Source organism: Armigeres subalbatus, chromosome 2 (genome assembly GCF_024139115.2).
Source record: "Armigeres subalbatus isolate Guangzhou_Male chromosome 2, GZ_Asu_2, whole genome shotgun sequence".
Taxonomy (NCBI): Eukaryota; Metazoa; Arthropoda; class Insecta; order Diptera; family Culicidae; genus Armigeres; species Armigeres subalbatus.
Window position 1 is genome coordinate 348,666,807 of NC_085140.1, and position 16,769 is coordinate 348,683,575.

The 16,769-nt window shown below is 39.4% G+C and overlaps 1 protein-coding gene across 2 annotated transcripts in view; it reads right to left on the reverse strand.

Moving 5' to 3' along the window:
• Positions 1 to 1,171: 1,171 nt before the first annotated feature.
• LOC134212907 (putative ankyrin repeat protein RF_0381) overlaps positions 1,172 to 16,769 on the reverse strand; it is a 28,741-nt gene continuing 13,143 nt past the window's right edge. Inside the window, exons 1-6 of one of the 2 annotated variants that reach the window (XM_062691233.1) lie at positions 7,978 to 8,118; positions 3,217 to 3,493; positions 2,726 to 3,147; positions 2,245 to 2,483; positions 2,026 to 2,178; positions 1,172 to 1,959 (exon numbers count right to left, since the gene is read on the reverse strand). In XM_062691233.1, coding sequence (XP_062547217.1) covers positions 1,642 to 1,959; positions 2,026 to 2,178; positions 2,245 to 2,483; positions 2,726 to 3,147; positions 3,217 to 3,493; positions 7,978 to 7,993 — 1,425 coding nt within the window. In that variant the 5' untranslated portion in view covers positions 7,994 to 8,118 and the 3' untranslated portion in view covers positions 1,172 to 1,641. Of the gene's footprint in view, positions 1,960 to 2,025; positions 2,179 to 2,244; positions 2,484 to 2,725; positions 3,148 to 3,216; positions 3,494 to 7,977; positions 8,119 to 16,769 lie in introns of those variants that run through there. The other variant, XM_062691234.1, reaches the window with a different exon arrangement.

Genomic DNA, 16,769 nt, shown 5'->3' on the forward strand with positions numbered 1-16,769 from the left:
ATCTTTTCCCGCAGCATGATTCTACGATGTGGCCGCCTACACCGTACGAAGATGAAGACCGAGTTACCATTGCAGGTATGCAAGTCTCCAACGACGAGCTGTCATCAGTGCCGAAAGGTCTGAAGATGAAGAAAGCTCCGGGCCCGGATTTAATTCCAAACGTGACTCTAAAAAATGCGATACTGGCGTTTCCAGATTTGGTGGTGGTGCCAGGATGGTGCTGCAGAAATGCCTACAGATGGCTACTTTCCGAATAAGTGGAAGATTCAGAAACTGCTGTTGCTGTCAAAACCAGGAAAACCGTTGGGGAGTCCAGCATCGTATAGGCCCATATGCCTACTGGATACACTGGGGAAGCTTCTGGAAAGGATTGTCCTTAATAGGCTGTCGCAGTTCACGAAGGGCGAGATCGGCTTGTCGGAGAAGCAGTTTGGATTCCGGAAAGGCAGATCGACGGTGGATGGGACATTGCCGCCCCGCAGCTTAGTGTTCATTCAGCACTTCCACAGTTATTAACTGCGAGGTTTCTAAGCCAAGCTACCATTTCGACATTCGTATATCATGAGGCTAACACAATGATTCCAATCCGAAAATTGCCTAGACCGGCACCGGGAATCGAACCCAGCCACCCTCAGCAATCAGCATGGTCTTGCTATGTAGCCGCGCATCTTACCGCCCGGCTAAGGAGAGCCCCGCGAAAAGGTGTATAGCAGCAACTAATAGAGCTTACAGGCTGATCAGAGAGTTTTTGGAGTATTTGAGCGTAAGATGCTCTAGGCAATACTTAGCGGTAAACAGGAGAACGGCATCTGACGGCCTCACATGAATAACGAGTTAAACGAAGTGTACAAAGGGATGGATATTGGTAAGCTTATACAACACGGCAGACTACGGTAGTCTAGGCACGTTGTTTGTATGCCGGAAGTGCGTCAAGCAAAGATATTATGCTATAGAACCCGAAAAAGGCCGTAGGCTTCGTGGAAAGCCGTGAGCATGATGTATTTTTGCAGCTGAAGAGGAGGGCTGAGGGCGTTGAACGTTTAGGGCGAATGGAAGCGATTGGCTAAAAAAAAAGAGAAGAATATTCCATTCGGCATAGGCTCATTGAGGATGATCTGTAGCCCATCAAGTTTGAAATGAGTAAGTACATTAGATAAAAACAAACTAGCACTTTTTTTTCCAAAATATGTGTTTTTATTGTACCAAATAATAAAATTAGGGAATCTCCATATAGCGTTATAAACTACAAAATAAATTGATCACCAATCGATTACAAAGTCTAAAGTTTACTGCATAAGTTTTCCTGTGTATTACACATTACAAATAACCCTAGGGTTGCTTTCACTACCAGAATTCTTTCACGAGTGACATGCGTGGAACCTTTTTACCAGGAAAAAGACCACGATCCACATCGAAAGTGGCAGTATCGTCATTAATTTTCTGCATCATAACTTAACCTACAAAATGTCTATTATGTCACATGTTTTCAAAGTTCAAAGTTTTAGGAATATATTCGTTCTCGTAGGGCAAGTCTCATCGGGATTCATTTTCTACAAATATTAGCTTACGATGATTAAAAGTTTATCAAATAATTTGTACCACATTCTACACTGTCACCGGACGTACGCAGATCGAGCCACTTCAATAGCTATGCTCGTACAGCAGATAGCTCTGCAGCTCTCTCGGGATGAACAGGGATGGTACAAATTCAGGCAAGTTGCGGCCAAATAACCTTCGGAAGTGAGCTCGCAGGCGGGACTTGAGCGGAATCGGGATAGTGGCTCGCTCCAGCAGAAGCATTCGCTGATCGTCGTTCAGCTGCTGGTTCCGGCGAATCATGCAGGGATCGAACTCTTCCGCTGCTTCCAGTATTATCCGGAAGGAGTCCGACTTGTGGTTCATGTTGGTCAGGCAGTTCAGCAATCCATCGGGGTCTCGGAATTGGGTTTTCAGGATGACCTGATGAAAAGGGAAGTTAAGAGAGATTGATGGTTTGGATTGATGGATTTCGTAAACAAAACTTACTCTAGCGCCGAATTTCATTAGTAACCTAAGTTCTTCAGGTTTCACATCATCGTTACTAGCTATCAGTTCGGCAAGTGGCGGTCTTAGAATGGCATTGGTAGCAATATCTCCAACTACGCGAACATTTGGATCGGCACCGTATGATAAGAGCATCTGTGGGAAAAATGTTTGTATATAATGCTTTTGAAATGCTCATGTTACCTGAGCTTTAATATTTACTTTCATTATTTCTACTCTATGCGGAATATTGTCAGCGCAGGCCACGTGTAGAGGTGATCCGATAATGGGGCTGCAACGGTTCACGTTGGCACCATTTTCCAACAAAATACGCACCAGTGTGGGATCGCCACGTAGCACCGCTAGATCCAAAGGGCTAGGACTATCCGGTTCCGGAAGTGGAGCAGGAATATCCACGCGAGCCCCCTGTTTGATAAGCAATGTGACCAAAGAAGCATTTCCTAGAGAGTAGAAGAAATTTCCTTTCGTTAAAAGTGTTTGGTCGTCGGCAGTCTGGGGTCGGGTGCCAAAATACAAAGCTTCAGAAAGATCTTGTAATAAGTAAGTGAAGGTCAAGAAAAGTCGTTAAAATAAAGTAAAACATACCGCCGAAAGATTTAAACCTAATAACACACACACATGTTAGCAGAAGAGCAGATCTTTATTAGATTATTGAAAGCTGTCAATATCTTAGAGTATCTACCTGAAAGAACAGCATAATGCAGGACGGTACGATAATCGTTTCTGGCATCGGTCATTGCGTTCACATTTGCACCATACTGAAGCAACAAAAGAACAGCATCGATATTTCCATTAGTTCGAACGGCTCTCATTAGTGGCGTGATTCCAGATCGATCTCGTGCCTCAGTATTCGCTCCGAAACGAAGCAACAGATCCAAGCTTTCGATATCGGTGGCCAAGTTAATTTCCGAACCAAAGAAGTAACGTTTGTTCGGATCTGCACCTCTTTCGAGCAGAAGTTTTGCCACATCGTAGTGACGGTTTCGTAAGGCCAACCGAAGCGGTTCATCGCAAAGTGTGGTCCTTGGATAAGGATCGTCCGAAGGATCACGGTAGTCCACTTTGCAGCCGCCATTCAAGAGTATCTTGGCCAAATCGTAATAACTGTGAGAGAATATTGAAATGATGTAAGTTAACCTTTTCAAATGATTGAAGCATTTTTAAACATGTTACCCATGTTCCGCAGCAAGATGCAAAGCACTGTAACCAACTTCGTCGATGGCATTGATATCGGCACTCCTCACCATCAATAGGTTGACCGCCGCTTCATTGTTCTGCCAGACGGCATAGTGCAGGGGGCGCAAGCCTTGGGTAACCTGCTCGTTAACTTTGGCCCCGCAGGCCAGTAGGATGCGGAGTTCATCCATCGGTACCATCCGGATGATGGCATCGGCGAGAGCCCTCTGCAGAGGGTTGGCCGCGCACTCGGCCGGCATGGGGATGACGCGTCCTGGAAATCGTAAGTTGGGTAGATAAGATAGAAAATTAATAGATAAATTAATGGAACAGCACTGTTTATTTGCAACAAAGAATATACTTTTAGGGAACGATAATTACAGAAATTTGCATAATTGAGCATTAAATATATAGCCACCCACGTGTAGAATCACCTTTGCTATGTTGTCCTAAGAATATATTTTCAGGAAATAAGGTCATTCTTTTCCACCTTATTAGGTGTTTTTCAAAGATCACGATGATCTGAAACTTCGCAATAAGGCAAATATTTTACGAATTCGATGGGTTTTAAAACAACATTTGAATAGGGCGTAACATCCCGAATGTATGCATCCAGTTATTTGCGTATATATAGCTTTGTTTATATACAGTGACCGGCATAAAAAATAGCCCACTTTTTCATACAAAATAGTCAACTTTGGAGATCTAGATCTCGGTTGCGTGTGAACCAATTTTGCTGACCATTTTGTATGAAAAAACGGTATATATGTAGGCGAGGAGCCAGAATGGGTAAATTTTGGCTGTTGCACCCTTTTCAAATGTTGGTTCAGGATCGTAGTTTTTCTCATGAACTAAGTGTCCCGAAAGGCTAAAGGTTCACTTTCCTTGGAACAACAACAACATAGTAGTCTCTGAACCAGTCTAACGCGGAACGCGCGAGCGTAGTGGCAAGATTCTAAAACCCTGTTAAAATAGCATCTCCCGTTTATGGAAATAAAAGAGGATCAGTAGGCGCTTCTGAAGTCATGTCACTTTCAAATTTGTTCAAAACAAATAAAAAAGAAACATTAGCCTGCTTTGCTGTATCGCAGATCGAAAAAATCAGCGAGCGTTAGAACAGAATGAATAGCTTTCTGGTCTTCGCCAGATAAGCCATCGTCAGTTGTCTGCCACAGTCTTTGAGCAGTCTTTGCGGCCTCTACACATCATCGCGTAACACGTTTCTAACAAATAAAAATTTGTCAAACTATTATTTTCGGATAAAAAATCGAGGGGAGGGAGGCATATTGATATTTACATATAATATCAAAGCAGATCTCATAAAAAAAATTTACCAAGTCTTTTATTACCAGGTTGACTCGCCTCGTGTCAAAATACTTAATTTTGTTCATATAATAACATTTATCAATTTGATTATTGGTTATGATACTTAATTCAAAGCCCAAACTACATATTGCTCTATGCCATATGGTCTCTCGTTGAGCCACTTTGAAAGTGTTCTCTATTACTGCCAGCAAGCATGCCTGTCATAGAAGTTGGGGGAACTCCCTATTCCTAATCACAAAGTCGTTAAAATGTTTGATGCATTTATCGACTGGAGTCTAACCTTCCTTCTCCGTTTACGTGTAGTTAGCGTCATTTGTGAAATCAAGATTTTTTTGGCTCGAACCCTGTCCGTAACCCCAGAAGATCAACAACAGGGCGTTCTGCCCTGGTGCATGTAACTAACTCGCCTTGCCCACCGTAATCTCATCGTTACTCTGTCGCTGACATTCAACCAGTACGTAAGAGCTGCTGCTGGACTGCTCCCGTCCACACTCGCCGATGCCGCCTGTGCCGAGGTAAGCATCCTGCCACTCCGCCATCGTATGCTGGCGATTATCTGCCACAAAGCGGCTGCATTCTCGTCTGCCACATCCGGAGATCATAATATCACTTTCCTCGTTAAAGTGAATCGGATCCTGCGAACAATGGGCAGAGCTGGTCTCCTCTAAATGACTCCGACCCACGGGCATGGATCGAGGAGCTGATACTCCTGTTCATCCACAATAAGCTCTATAGCACAACGTTTTTGGATCTCTGAACTCTTGTATGGAGAATACAGAAACTATGGATACAGGTTTATGATTGGGTCGGTTTTCAGCCGTGAAGTTGAAATCGGGGTCACCTGTCCCAACATCATCATCCGGACAGCTTTCCCTGCATTGGCAATATATTCTCAACCAAAGCTACCGCGCAGACACTTACTGATCAAGGATATTGCTTTTGATCATGGTCTACTAAGCCATTGTCATTTGTGCATTACAGAGTGAGCAGCCTAGGCACTCCCGACAGTGTTGGGAAATGTACATTAAAACACTTTGATTATGCGAATGTTTATCTTTTTTTCAGTCAAATTTCTTGCGCCAAACAAGCCGAAATAGTTTACCAAAAAAATGTACGCGACATCGTGACATTTATTTTTCCGATGAAGCAAACTGTTTGCTTGCTGCTACGTTAGAGTCGTGCCGGTGCGCGGTCAACATTTGCGTGAGATTTTTTTGTTTCGGCTCGTGCGCAGCGCAAACAGCACAGAATCGAGTTTAATTACCTGTGGCGCAAAGCCTAGAAGGAAGTGCTATCCGTAGGTACTGATTTATTCGTTCTTGTCTCTAAATCAAGCAAGTAGTAATGAAATGAATATTTCCCACCAAAAACGGTTATACGTTGTGAAATTATTGTACGAAAACATTAATTGTGGGAGAGAAAATGGTAAAGCATGTGCTGACTGTCGTCTGCTTGGCGTGGCTGCTGCTGTGGCTGCCGTGGTTTTGTTTTTATTTTTTTTGCATAGAAGAAGGAATGGTAAAAAGAAATGTCAACCATTCCCGTCCCTGCCTGGATCTGTAGCCTTTTCACTAACCAGCGCCAGTACACAACATTTGCATGGATCGCAAGGCACTGCGGAGTTCCAGGCAAAACCAATCCTCGATCTCCTTACTGGTGCCAGATACCAAGGCCGACGCTTCATGAGGATTGCCTCCTGGCGGACCCAAATACATGGATTCAGAAGGTTGTCTGGGAAGATTGGGTTTGCAGCTGTGGGGCCTCCACTACTCCGAAGACACGCAAAATTAAAGGCTCCACCGAGGCTTGGATTGATTTACCTAACCTTAGAAACTAAGAGGTTACCTCCCGATTGCGGACTTGACATACTCGGCTCTTTCATAGTTTTGGAGGAAGTCCCATCCACACAATTTGCGATATCTGTGGGATCCTCAACACCGCTAAACATGTTCTATGCCGTTCCAATAAGTACCAGACCTCCAGTGAAGCTAACCAACCAGCATTCGGGATGCTATCGCTTCAGTACGCTTCACATACATCATTCCGTCTTCTTTCTAGCGAGCAGTTTTCCTTTAAATAGTCGTTTTCAGAACGTAGTACACGTTCTGAGACAGTATTTTGTAGAGAGCCATCTGTTATCAATCATACCTACCTTGGATCCCTTTTCTTGCTACTACAACTAACCTCCGGAGAAAAGCAGATTTCCGGATAATCCTATACGACTCCTTGTTTTACAATCCTACCAATCGGGATTCCCCATCGCGGAAGATGATTACTCCTACTACGATTAATGTCCTGCATCGTACTGCATTTAGTTATAACCTGCCCAATTGCACAAAGATTCGTTTGCTTTCATCGGTTGAAGCTGCTTTTGTTTTTCAGTTTCCACATCCCAGTTTGTGAATCGTTTGAAAAAGAAAACCTCGTTTGAAACAATATTCATAATATTCATTAAGACTTTGAATGTCAGATGAATTATAAATAAACAAATTAATCTTAATCTCAATGCTTTTAAAGTGGTTAGCTCTAAATATTGCTTGTTAACTTATTCTGTATTGATTTTCAATTTTGCTTGAGGAAGGTCTCCAGGATGGACGTGAGGATCGCTGTTCCAGCCTCCTTCTCTCCCGAGGTGCTCCTTTAGAGAAATTTACGACAAGTGCAAAACTGAAACTATTTCAAAATTTACGCAAAAAAAGATTTAAAAAATGCAACTGCTTCCGACACGAATGCACCCTTCCGGTGTAACGTGTCGTAAATACACAAACAAACAAACTAATAATTGCCAGATCCTATTTCAAGGGAGAGTCCATTTCGTATTCTGGTTCCTGGACGTCTGAGCAGAAATCTGATATCCTACGCAACTTCACCTCTCAAGTTCATTGCCGTAGCACATTATGCTAGTAATAAGGATTTTTTAAGTGATGAAAAACCCGGGAGAATGCTATTAGATATATTATAGCATCATGCATCGGAAGTGTTCCGAGCTGTCTAGACAACAAACAATAAGTATTGTAAGTCAAATATGAGACAATATTTCCGCACGCTTTGCTTCCTAAATGCAAACCAAACATAATTCATGATCACACAAACCCTTACAATTCAAAACAGTTTCATCATGAGTTTTCCCAACCCGTGTTCTGTCATTGGGCCTGCGTTGCGTGAAAATTCGAATACATTAACACAGGCGGATATATTTTTATACCGTCTCTTGTATCGCTCATTTAGATTGAAAATGAAAGTCCCCGTCGGAGACAACGATTCACGACGAAATTGCACAACATGACGTCGGTCGAACGTGGCAAAATTTCGCAGAACATTATCTAATACCCTTTTTCCCCTTTGTTACGTAGCTCGTGCGGCGAAGTAAGAAGTTTTCCTTTGAAGATCGATTAGTCTATTTGCGAAGCAAATGATCGCTCCTCAACTGACCTCTTTCATCCATCATGAACTACCGCTGCTACTGCTGCTGGCTGGTTCCACAAACTTGTACGGGAAAACACACTTAATCGGGCGCTGGCACTGCTGCTGGCAGATGGAAAACAGATGAAGATCGTGCCAGCGATCGTCCCGCGACGCAACAATGAAACACGTGCACCGCTTTTTTGTGATTAAACAAAGGATTTTTCCTTTTGGCGTATTGCGTTCTAATGAAATTCACTGAACTTTGTAACTGGACGTAGGCGATATATGGTATCCACTATTGTTGGGTTAACGAAGTGAGAAAATCAGCATGCACCCTCCCAGAAGGAGCATACACCAACAACTGTTGGGTGGGAGTACGAAAAATAAAGAGATAATCGGCTTTGCTTTGGTCGTCAACGAGAGATGCGATATCCGAATGGGACGCGATCTCGTGTATTTCACTCAAAATTCTTTAATTAGTAGTGAAGGATTGATCTCACGGCTTATGGATTTGATAAGGATTTTCTATTGTTATAATAAACGACGAAAGACACATTTTATTATTTTCACTGAATCTTCTGAAGGATAGGGCCAAACCTTTGCATTTTTTGTATTCAATTGCTTTTTAGTTTTCAGGGTGACTTTTTAATTGCTTCTAGTCTCGGCACTTAGAAGGTCTTGAGTTTAATTTCAAGCTCGTCGTTTTCCTACAAGATGTATCTCAATTGACGGTCTTTACATTCAAATAGTAATAACCAATCCAAAACCAACCGTTGCACCTATAAGAGGCCGTATAATTCTATACATCTTTCTTGGGCAACGAACTCCTCTATGTCAGGTCTCACAAAACCCATAGGGACGTTGTGAGTTATTATTTAGGCTTTTTTATCACAAGTTGATATTTGGATAAATATATATTTATTCTTCAGTTTGTTTCACATAAAACTGGCTGAACATTGTTTGACTTGTAGGAAACCCTTAACCGTATGAAATTAACATGATGGTTTCATGATTATTCTTCTTCCACTCTGTTTTATTTTTCTAAAAATATCTTTGATGTATAGCTGATTTTTGTTTCGATATGTTAGAAAAAACAATAAATTTAATATAAATCATGTTCTAGCAAAGCCTGTTCTAGTAGTCCAAGAAACTACACCCGATTCTTTTTTTACACGGGGGATGCGTTCCGTGTAAAAAAAGTTTTTAGTTCAAAATTTGAAAATCCGTATAAAAAAAGTTTTATGATTTCTCGACGAATCATGCAAAATGGAGCAACTTTGCAAAAATTTCGTATGGGATTTTTTTACACGGCCGTGTAAAAAAATCCGTGTAAAAACAGAATCGGGTGTATAACAATAATGCGCTGCTAGTTAAGTGCATCTACCATCTTTTAATCATGAATATTCTTTCCTCTTGCGGCACTTTACGAAAAGAACTAGCAAATACAATTTCAAATTTAAAAGAAATCCCAATAATATTTATAACATTTGAATGTCAATTTTGATATTGTAAAACAGTAATTTATTTGGAACCAACGTGACGTACTTATTCGTTTTTCTCTATTAACGCATTTGCCCAAAAGTACACGCGGCGCTCCCCAAAAGAAACGACGCACCGCGCTTTTTGCTGCCCGTATACTCGATTCTTATGGGGAAATAACATTGCGGCGTTTCCTAGGGTGCGGTTGTTCCTTTCGAATGTAAAACGCCGCGTGGAATCTTGTGTAAATGCGCTTTTGGAAACATTACAACAGCCGCGCGGTGTATCGTATTGACAGCACCCTACAATATTTGGTATGATATTGGCAGTACGTGGAGGCGTGGTACATTATGGATTGACATCGCGTAATAAACTTGTCTTGAAATGTTTCATCGAAATGAAGGAATTGAATTTTAATTTTACAAGGGTACCGCCGTGTTTGTTAATTATTCGTTTTCTAATCATCCTGCATTATTCCGGGGCTAGTTTTGTTACATAAAAACGCGTTTCACTTCCGAGGAGCGTTATGGGGTCCTTTCCCCTGCGGATTGCAAACATCTGACCGTTTTGTATGTTTGTGTTTAATTCGCGCAAAAGATAGAACTGGGTTTCCTCAACGCTTACTGTTCGCCATCGTGTTACGTTACATATGTAGCAGTTCTAAATTTAATCGGCCGGCAAAAGTCGTTTACCCACAACTGCGAACGCGTCATTTTCTCTACAAGCGATAATTCCTTTGTTGGCAAACAAATTCGTTTCTCATATAGCGATTTATGTTTGTACAAACACGTTTTAGTACAGAACTTGTTGCAACGTAGGCATACCTAAAATATTATTGTGCCATGATACAAATATCAATGACTATAATCAGCATATCATGCATAAAACATAGCTTTATTAAAAAAACACATCCGACAGTACGACCAGAAAGCCTAGAAAGCAAAGGCGTAAAACAATGCGATCAATTCTTTGTCCGATCTAGGATCGGATTTTTGTGTTGAATAAATGCTCAAATTTTTTATTCATATTTTTACCATTACTCACATTCCAAAGACTCACTATAAAAAGAAATTTCAACTTTATTCCACAGGATCTCGAACTGATCTTCCATATTTAAAATCATTCAAAACTTTCATCTTGGGTTGTTAAAACACTTCAAAACATGAGTATTTCTTCGAGATTCGATACTGAAGAGTAAATACTTAAGGCACACGGAGATGTGTGTCGGCCATTACCCAGTTGCAGAGCGTAATACTAGTAAACGAAAAAAAAACATCAAAGCAAATTTTAAGCATTGTACAATCAACGACTAAGACAGACAGCTTGTCGTCAGCAAATATGTAACAACTTTCCCATTTCCTAGAAAAATTGGTTGCCAATTTTTCCAAAGCTCCCCATTTGCGTAAAGAGGTAGGGGAAGAGGCCCCAAAACGCCCCCCCGATGCAAAACGCCTTTTGTGGTTTCCCTCATATTTACCGTCATTAATATGTCCGTAACAAAACTAGATCTAAAATTATGTAGGATAGGCGAAGAAAGTTTCAAAATAGTGCATGGGAAGGTCGGAAAAACCGAAAATTTCCACATTTTGAAGAAACATCTAACATTTTGGCGAGGCAAAACGCCCTAGTGGCAATAACCTACAAAGTACTTGCGTCTCCACGCACTATCCATACTAGAATGCTGATTCGCCGACGCGTGGTACTTTGTTCCCTAGGAGCTGCCAGCTGAAAGGCGTTTTGCCTCATGAGTTTTCCGGCAACAGAATATCATCACTTTTTTGAAATGTGAATATCATCAATATGATTGAGATTTTTGACAATTTTTGAATGGCATCAATTAGCTATCTTGTTTAACTGATGCATAATGTAAAAATACCCATGAATAGCGTTATAAATAAGACAATAGAGCAGTGTTTGCTTAGCTAGGGCATATTGCCCCCCCTTCCCCTATTCCGAGAATACCGGTGCGCAGTTCGCAACCAACTTCGCAATATTGTTATCCAAACAGCGAATCGAACGACGGAATTACGATTGTGAAAAATCAAAAATGTTTTCGAATGTACAGTTCATGAGTGCAATACAACGTATTAGTTGTGACAATTGGGCGTAATAAAGTCGACAAAGTTGGTAAACATTTTTGCTTTATAAATCGGGGTCACATGATGATGATGGCAAGCAAGCGCACACATGACGATACGGTGATACTAATTACACATGCCCGAAACGCAATATTCCCAATTAGTTCACCGAAATTATGTTCGTGCAGGACATCGCACTTCAAGAAACACGGTCATTGTTTTTGTTATTTATTTCCTTTATTTGTGTTTCCAAAAACTGTTTTAGCACTGGATGAAGGAAGCGTATGCAAGTCCCACAATTAAGGTCAATAAGTGAATGGACTACAGCTAAAATTAGACACCAAAACTGAGACGGTGTTAGACAATATGTGGAAAGTATTACCTTCTCTGATCATTTTCGTGAAATTTTACTTGTTGCAGTTGATTTATTGACAGCTGCCTTGCCAGCTAAGTTGGTATGAGATAAGATACCATCCGCTTCCATTCTGTGCTATGCTAGTGGGAGTGTGTAGTTGTTACAATATATGCATTGCAGCTGAACCACGTGGTTTCCATTCGATCAAAAAGCTAATGTTAATGTAAAAATACAAAGTATTTAAGCAATACTTTGTATTTTAACATTAACATTAGCTTTTTGATAGAATAGAAACCACGTGGTTCGGCAAGCGAATTTCCTGAGAAAATTGTTAAAGCGATCTTGTCTTTTGAAATTCTTCCCTGCATGAACAAGAATGTCTCAATAATAAATATTAAAAACAAGAAAGCTTTAGAGACTCTATGATCGATGTTGCAATATCGGAAAAAGCAACCCTTTGATACTGAACCATTGAGATCTCGAGAGAAAATAAACCCATCCTTTTAAATACGTTTTCATAATTTGAGAAAGAATGCCATGATAAAATTCCGTAATCTATTACTATCTATTTATTAGACGAAAGACTTGAGATAAATGGTACGGAAGATCAAATCTAATACACCATTATTTGCTTACCAATAATATTTTGACCTACACAAAGAAATGATATCACGTTTTTTGATCTTTTATGAATAAAGCGGCTTACGACTATCTGGATTCAACTACGTAGGGGAAAAGGCCTTAAAACAATATCATTGGAGAAGAAGTAAGTGTGTACAGTTAGCAAAAACTAGATTTAATATAAAACCGTCTAAGACGAATTAAGTACTGTCCATTTAATTCGTCTTAGACGGTTTAATACATTCCACTAAAAGAGCTTAATATATTTTTCTAGATTTAATATGTTAAGTTACTTCATATGATCGTTCATGCCAATAAACAGTTAGATTGCATGTTATCGTGCCTTATTGCCTCACTCGGCATACAATGAAGCGATAGATTGAATTGAATTTTGAATTTAATTTCGCATAGACTGACGTAGACTAGTAGACTGGGGCCCTCCTTAGCAAGGACGGAAATCATCGTTTTACTATCAGTTGCATCGATGCTCAGTAGGCAGCTTCGTCATAGATTCGTGTTTGTTTTGATCAGACGCTCGGCGATGCAGACACGAACATCTCGCAGCATGCTGTCAAACTTCCATACCAAATTTACCGCCCGATCTTCAATAGCCGATTGATAATCGAGCGCAAAAAATGAATATCTACCGGGGCTGAAATCAATATTTTGAATTGTGGTTAATTTGCACCGATAAATGAGGATTATTTTACTTTATATACTAAACAGATGTATATATTTTAAGAATCTGACTTCAAAATATTGAATCCATGCACCGCAGTATGAAATGATATTCATATTTTGAGATTTCAAATTGAATATCAATGGTCCAAGCTGAAGATTCATTTTGACACCGCACAAAACAACGCTGACACCGAGAGTCGATGCTTGCTGCTGTTCGTGCACATGCCGTCCTATTCATTCGCACATTCAAATTCGGGAAGGACTAGCAACTTGATTGTGTGTTGGATGTCAGCTGTTTGAGTGTAGTTGAACTGACTTTTTCTGTCCCTGCTCCTTAGCTGTGCGGTAAGACGCGCGGCTACAAAGCAAGACCATGCTGAGGGTGGCTGGGTTCGATTCCCGGTGCCGGTCTAGGCAATTTTCGGATTGGAAATTGTCTCGACTTCCCTGGGCATAAATGTATCATCGTGTTAGCCTCATGATTTACGAATGCAAAAATGGTAATTTGGCTTAGAAACCTCGCAGTTACTAACTGTGGAAGCGCTTAATGAACACTAAGCTGCGAGGCGGCTCTGTCCCAGTGTGGGGATGTAATGCCAACAACAAGAAGAAGAAGAAGACGTAGACTAGTACACATTTAATTTTTTTTAATCTTTATTAATGTGATTTTTTATGATTTTATAAGTTCATCACTACATATACAATTGTATGTTTGTATGTTTGTATATGGACTGTATCGAGAATAACACTTTTGCTACTAAGTGCTACTACTCAAAAACCAATATAGGTATTTGTTTAGGTTTACCTCCATCCGAGGTATTCATCTGTCAAGATTCAAATCAGGACTTGTAAATATGTTGACGATTGATTGTTTCTGATATTGCGAGAACAGAGAAAAATTCTATTTTTGCGGAGCAAAGAAGAAGAAGTAGACTGAGTATCGGAAACTTCAAATGACATGCACTGTGCGAAAAGTGTTGATATTCCTTGATATCAAGAATATTCGAGAAGTCTAAAATGTTTCAAAATCGCATAAAAATGTTCCGAAATGCCTTGAAAGTATCATAAAACTTATTTAAAATATATAGCGGCACGTAACACTCGTTTAAATTTACATATTTTCTTTGATTTCAATAATCAACATTCACACCGAAAAAATCAACCAACATTATTTTCCGTGCATCAAGTGATTTGACGTTTGCGGAACAACTTTCCGACGGTCGACCGTCGGACCCTCGTTCGAATTTTTCTATCTTCTCGCAATATTTGATATTTGACCCCAAGTAACAATTCAAGACAAAATTTTCAAAACGACTTATCTGCTTTTGTAAACAAAAATTCAAACGACGATTTGACGAATCTGATAGCTCTCCCACGCAAACCAACACCACCAATAGTTAGATGAAGGTTTCCGCTACCTATTGATGGTGTTGGTTTGCGTGGGTGAGCTATCAGATTCGTCAAATCGTCGTTTGAATCTTTGTTTACAAAAGCAGATAAGTCGTTTTGAAAATTTTGTCTTGAATTGCATTGCTTCGAAGACTTACACGGTTAGAAAAAAGTACCTAATTTTAGGTACTTTTTTTTCTTGCATCTCCCTCCATCTTCCCTTTGTTGTCATAAAATGAAGAGCAAAACCACTCAACAATTGCAGTAAAGTATAAGAACCCAACGTTAGGTAATCTCATGTTTACAAAAGTTGAGTAAAATTTACCTAACTTTTGGCTTGTTTCTATTTAAAATTAAGTATATTTTACCTAATATTAAGTAATTTTTACTTAATTTCAATAAAAAAAAGTTTTTATAATACCATGCCAAAAAGCTTAAGGTTCTATTTTGGTTTTATATAGTTATATATACAGTTATTAAATTAGATCTGCGAGATTACTAGAGAACCGTATTTTGACCTTCAATATAGAACCTCTAGGGATGATTTTCAAGATCAATTTATAAGATCTAACAATAAAACCAATTATTACACGACAACCTTCTGATGACCACTATGAGTGGCCCTCTTTAGATAACCACTATAAACCTGTTATAAGAGTATTTAGAAATCCTTTATAAACCATGTGCAAAAAAGGGAATTTGGCTGCGGCAGCTATCAAAAAACGTTTGCTTGAAAAAAGAGAAACAAAACTTTGCAGAAAAATAATAACAATATAATCAACATGAAAATAATTTGGACGATGAGTACTTGATAATTTTTTTTTTTTTTTTTTTTTTTTTTTTTAACTAATTTTATTTGCTAATTATCTAATACATGCATTCATCTCTTAGACTAGGTGTTCCGTGTTTATTAATATTAGAAATTCTATGAAGTTCATTGGTACTATACCACGGAGGCAACTTCAGAATCATTTTCAAAATTTTATTTTGAATCCTCTGGAGTGCCTTCTAGCCCATATTGGCACAGCATACAACATGGCAGGTCTAAAAATTTGTTTGTAAATCAAAAGTTTGTTCTTAAGACAAAGTTTTGATTTTCTGTTTATAAGTGGATATAGACACTTAATATATTTGTTACATTTGGCTTGAAGGCCTTCAATGTGATTTTTAAAAAGTAATTTTTGATCTAGCAGAAGTCCTAAATATTTAGCTTCGCTAGACCAATTAATTGGAACCCCATTCATAGTGACAATATGTCTGCTAGAAGGTTTCAAATAAGAAGCTCTCGGCTTATGTGGGAAAATTATAAGCTGAGTTTTGGAAGCATTCGGGGAAATTTTCCATTTTGCAAGTAAGTGGAGAAAATATCCAAACTTTTTGCAATCTACTACAAATGACACGAAGGCTTCGCCCTTTGGCTGAAAGGCCCGTGTCATCTGCAAACAAAGATTTTGACATCCTGGTGGTAAATCAGGTAAGTCAGAAGTAAAAATGTTATACAATATGGGCCCCAGTATGCTGCCTTGGGGACACCAGCCCTTACAGGTAATCTATCAGATTTAGTATTCTGATAGTTTACCTGCAGCGAGCGATCTGATAAATAATTTTGGATCAGTTTAATGATGTACAGAGGAAAATTAAAATTCATCAATTTTACAATCAAACCTTCATGCCAAACACTGTCAAATGCTTTCTCTATATCAAGAAGAGCAACTCCAGTCGAATATCCTTCAGATTTGTTGAGCCGAATTAAGTTCGTAACTCTTAATAACTGATGAGTGGTTGAATGCCCATGGCGAAAACCAAATTGCTCATCAGCAAAATAGAATTGTCATTAATATGAACCATCATTCTATTTAAAATAATCTTTTCAAACAGTTTGCTTATTGAAGAAAGCAAACTGATTAAGGATAACTAGAAGCCTCAGCTGGATTTTTGTCCGGCTTCAAAATTGGAACAACTTTGGCGTTTTTCCATTTATCTGGAAAGTATGCCAATTGAAAACATTTGTTAAATAAATTAACCAAAAGGATAAAGAGCTCTCAGGAAGTTTTTGATAAGTATGTAGAAAAGACCATCATCACCTGGGGCTTTCATATTTTTAAATTTTCTAGTAATAGATCTCACTTCATCCAAATTAGTTCCCAACGAAGGGTCAAAACATTCTCTTGATTGAGAATGTCTTCGAAGCTCCGTGTAACCTGATCCTCAATTGG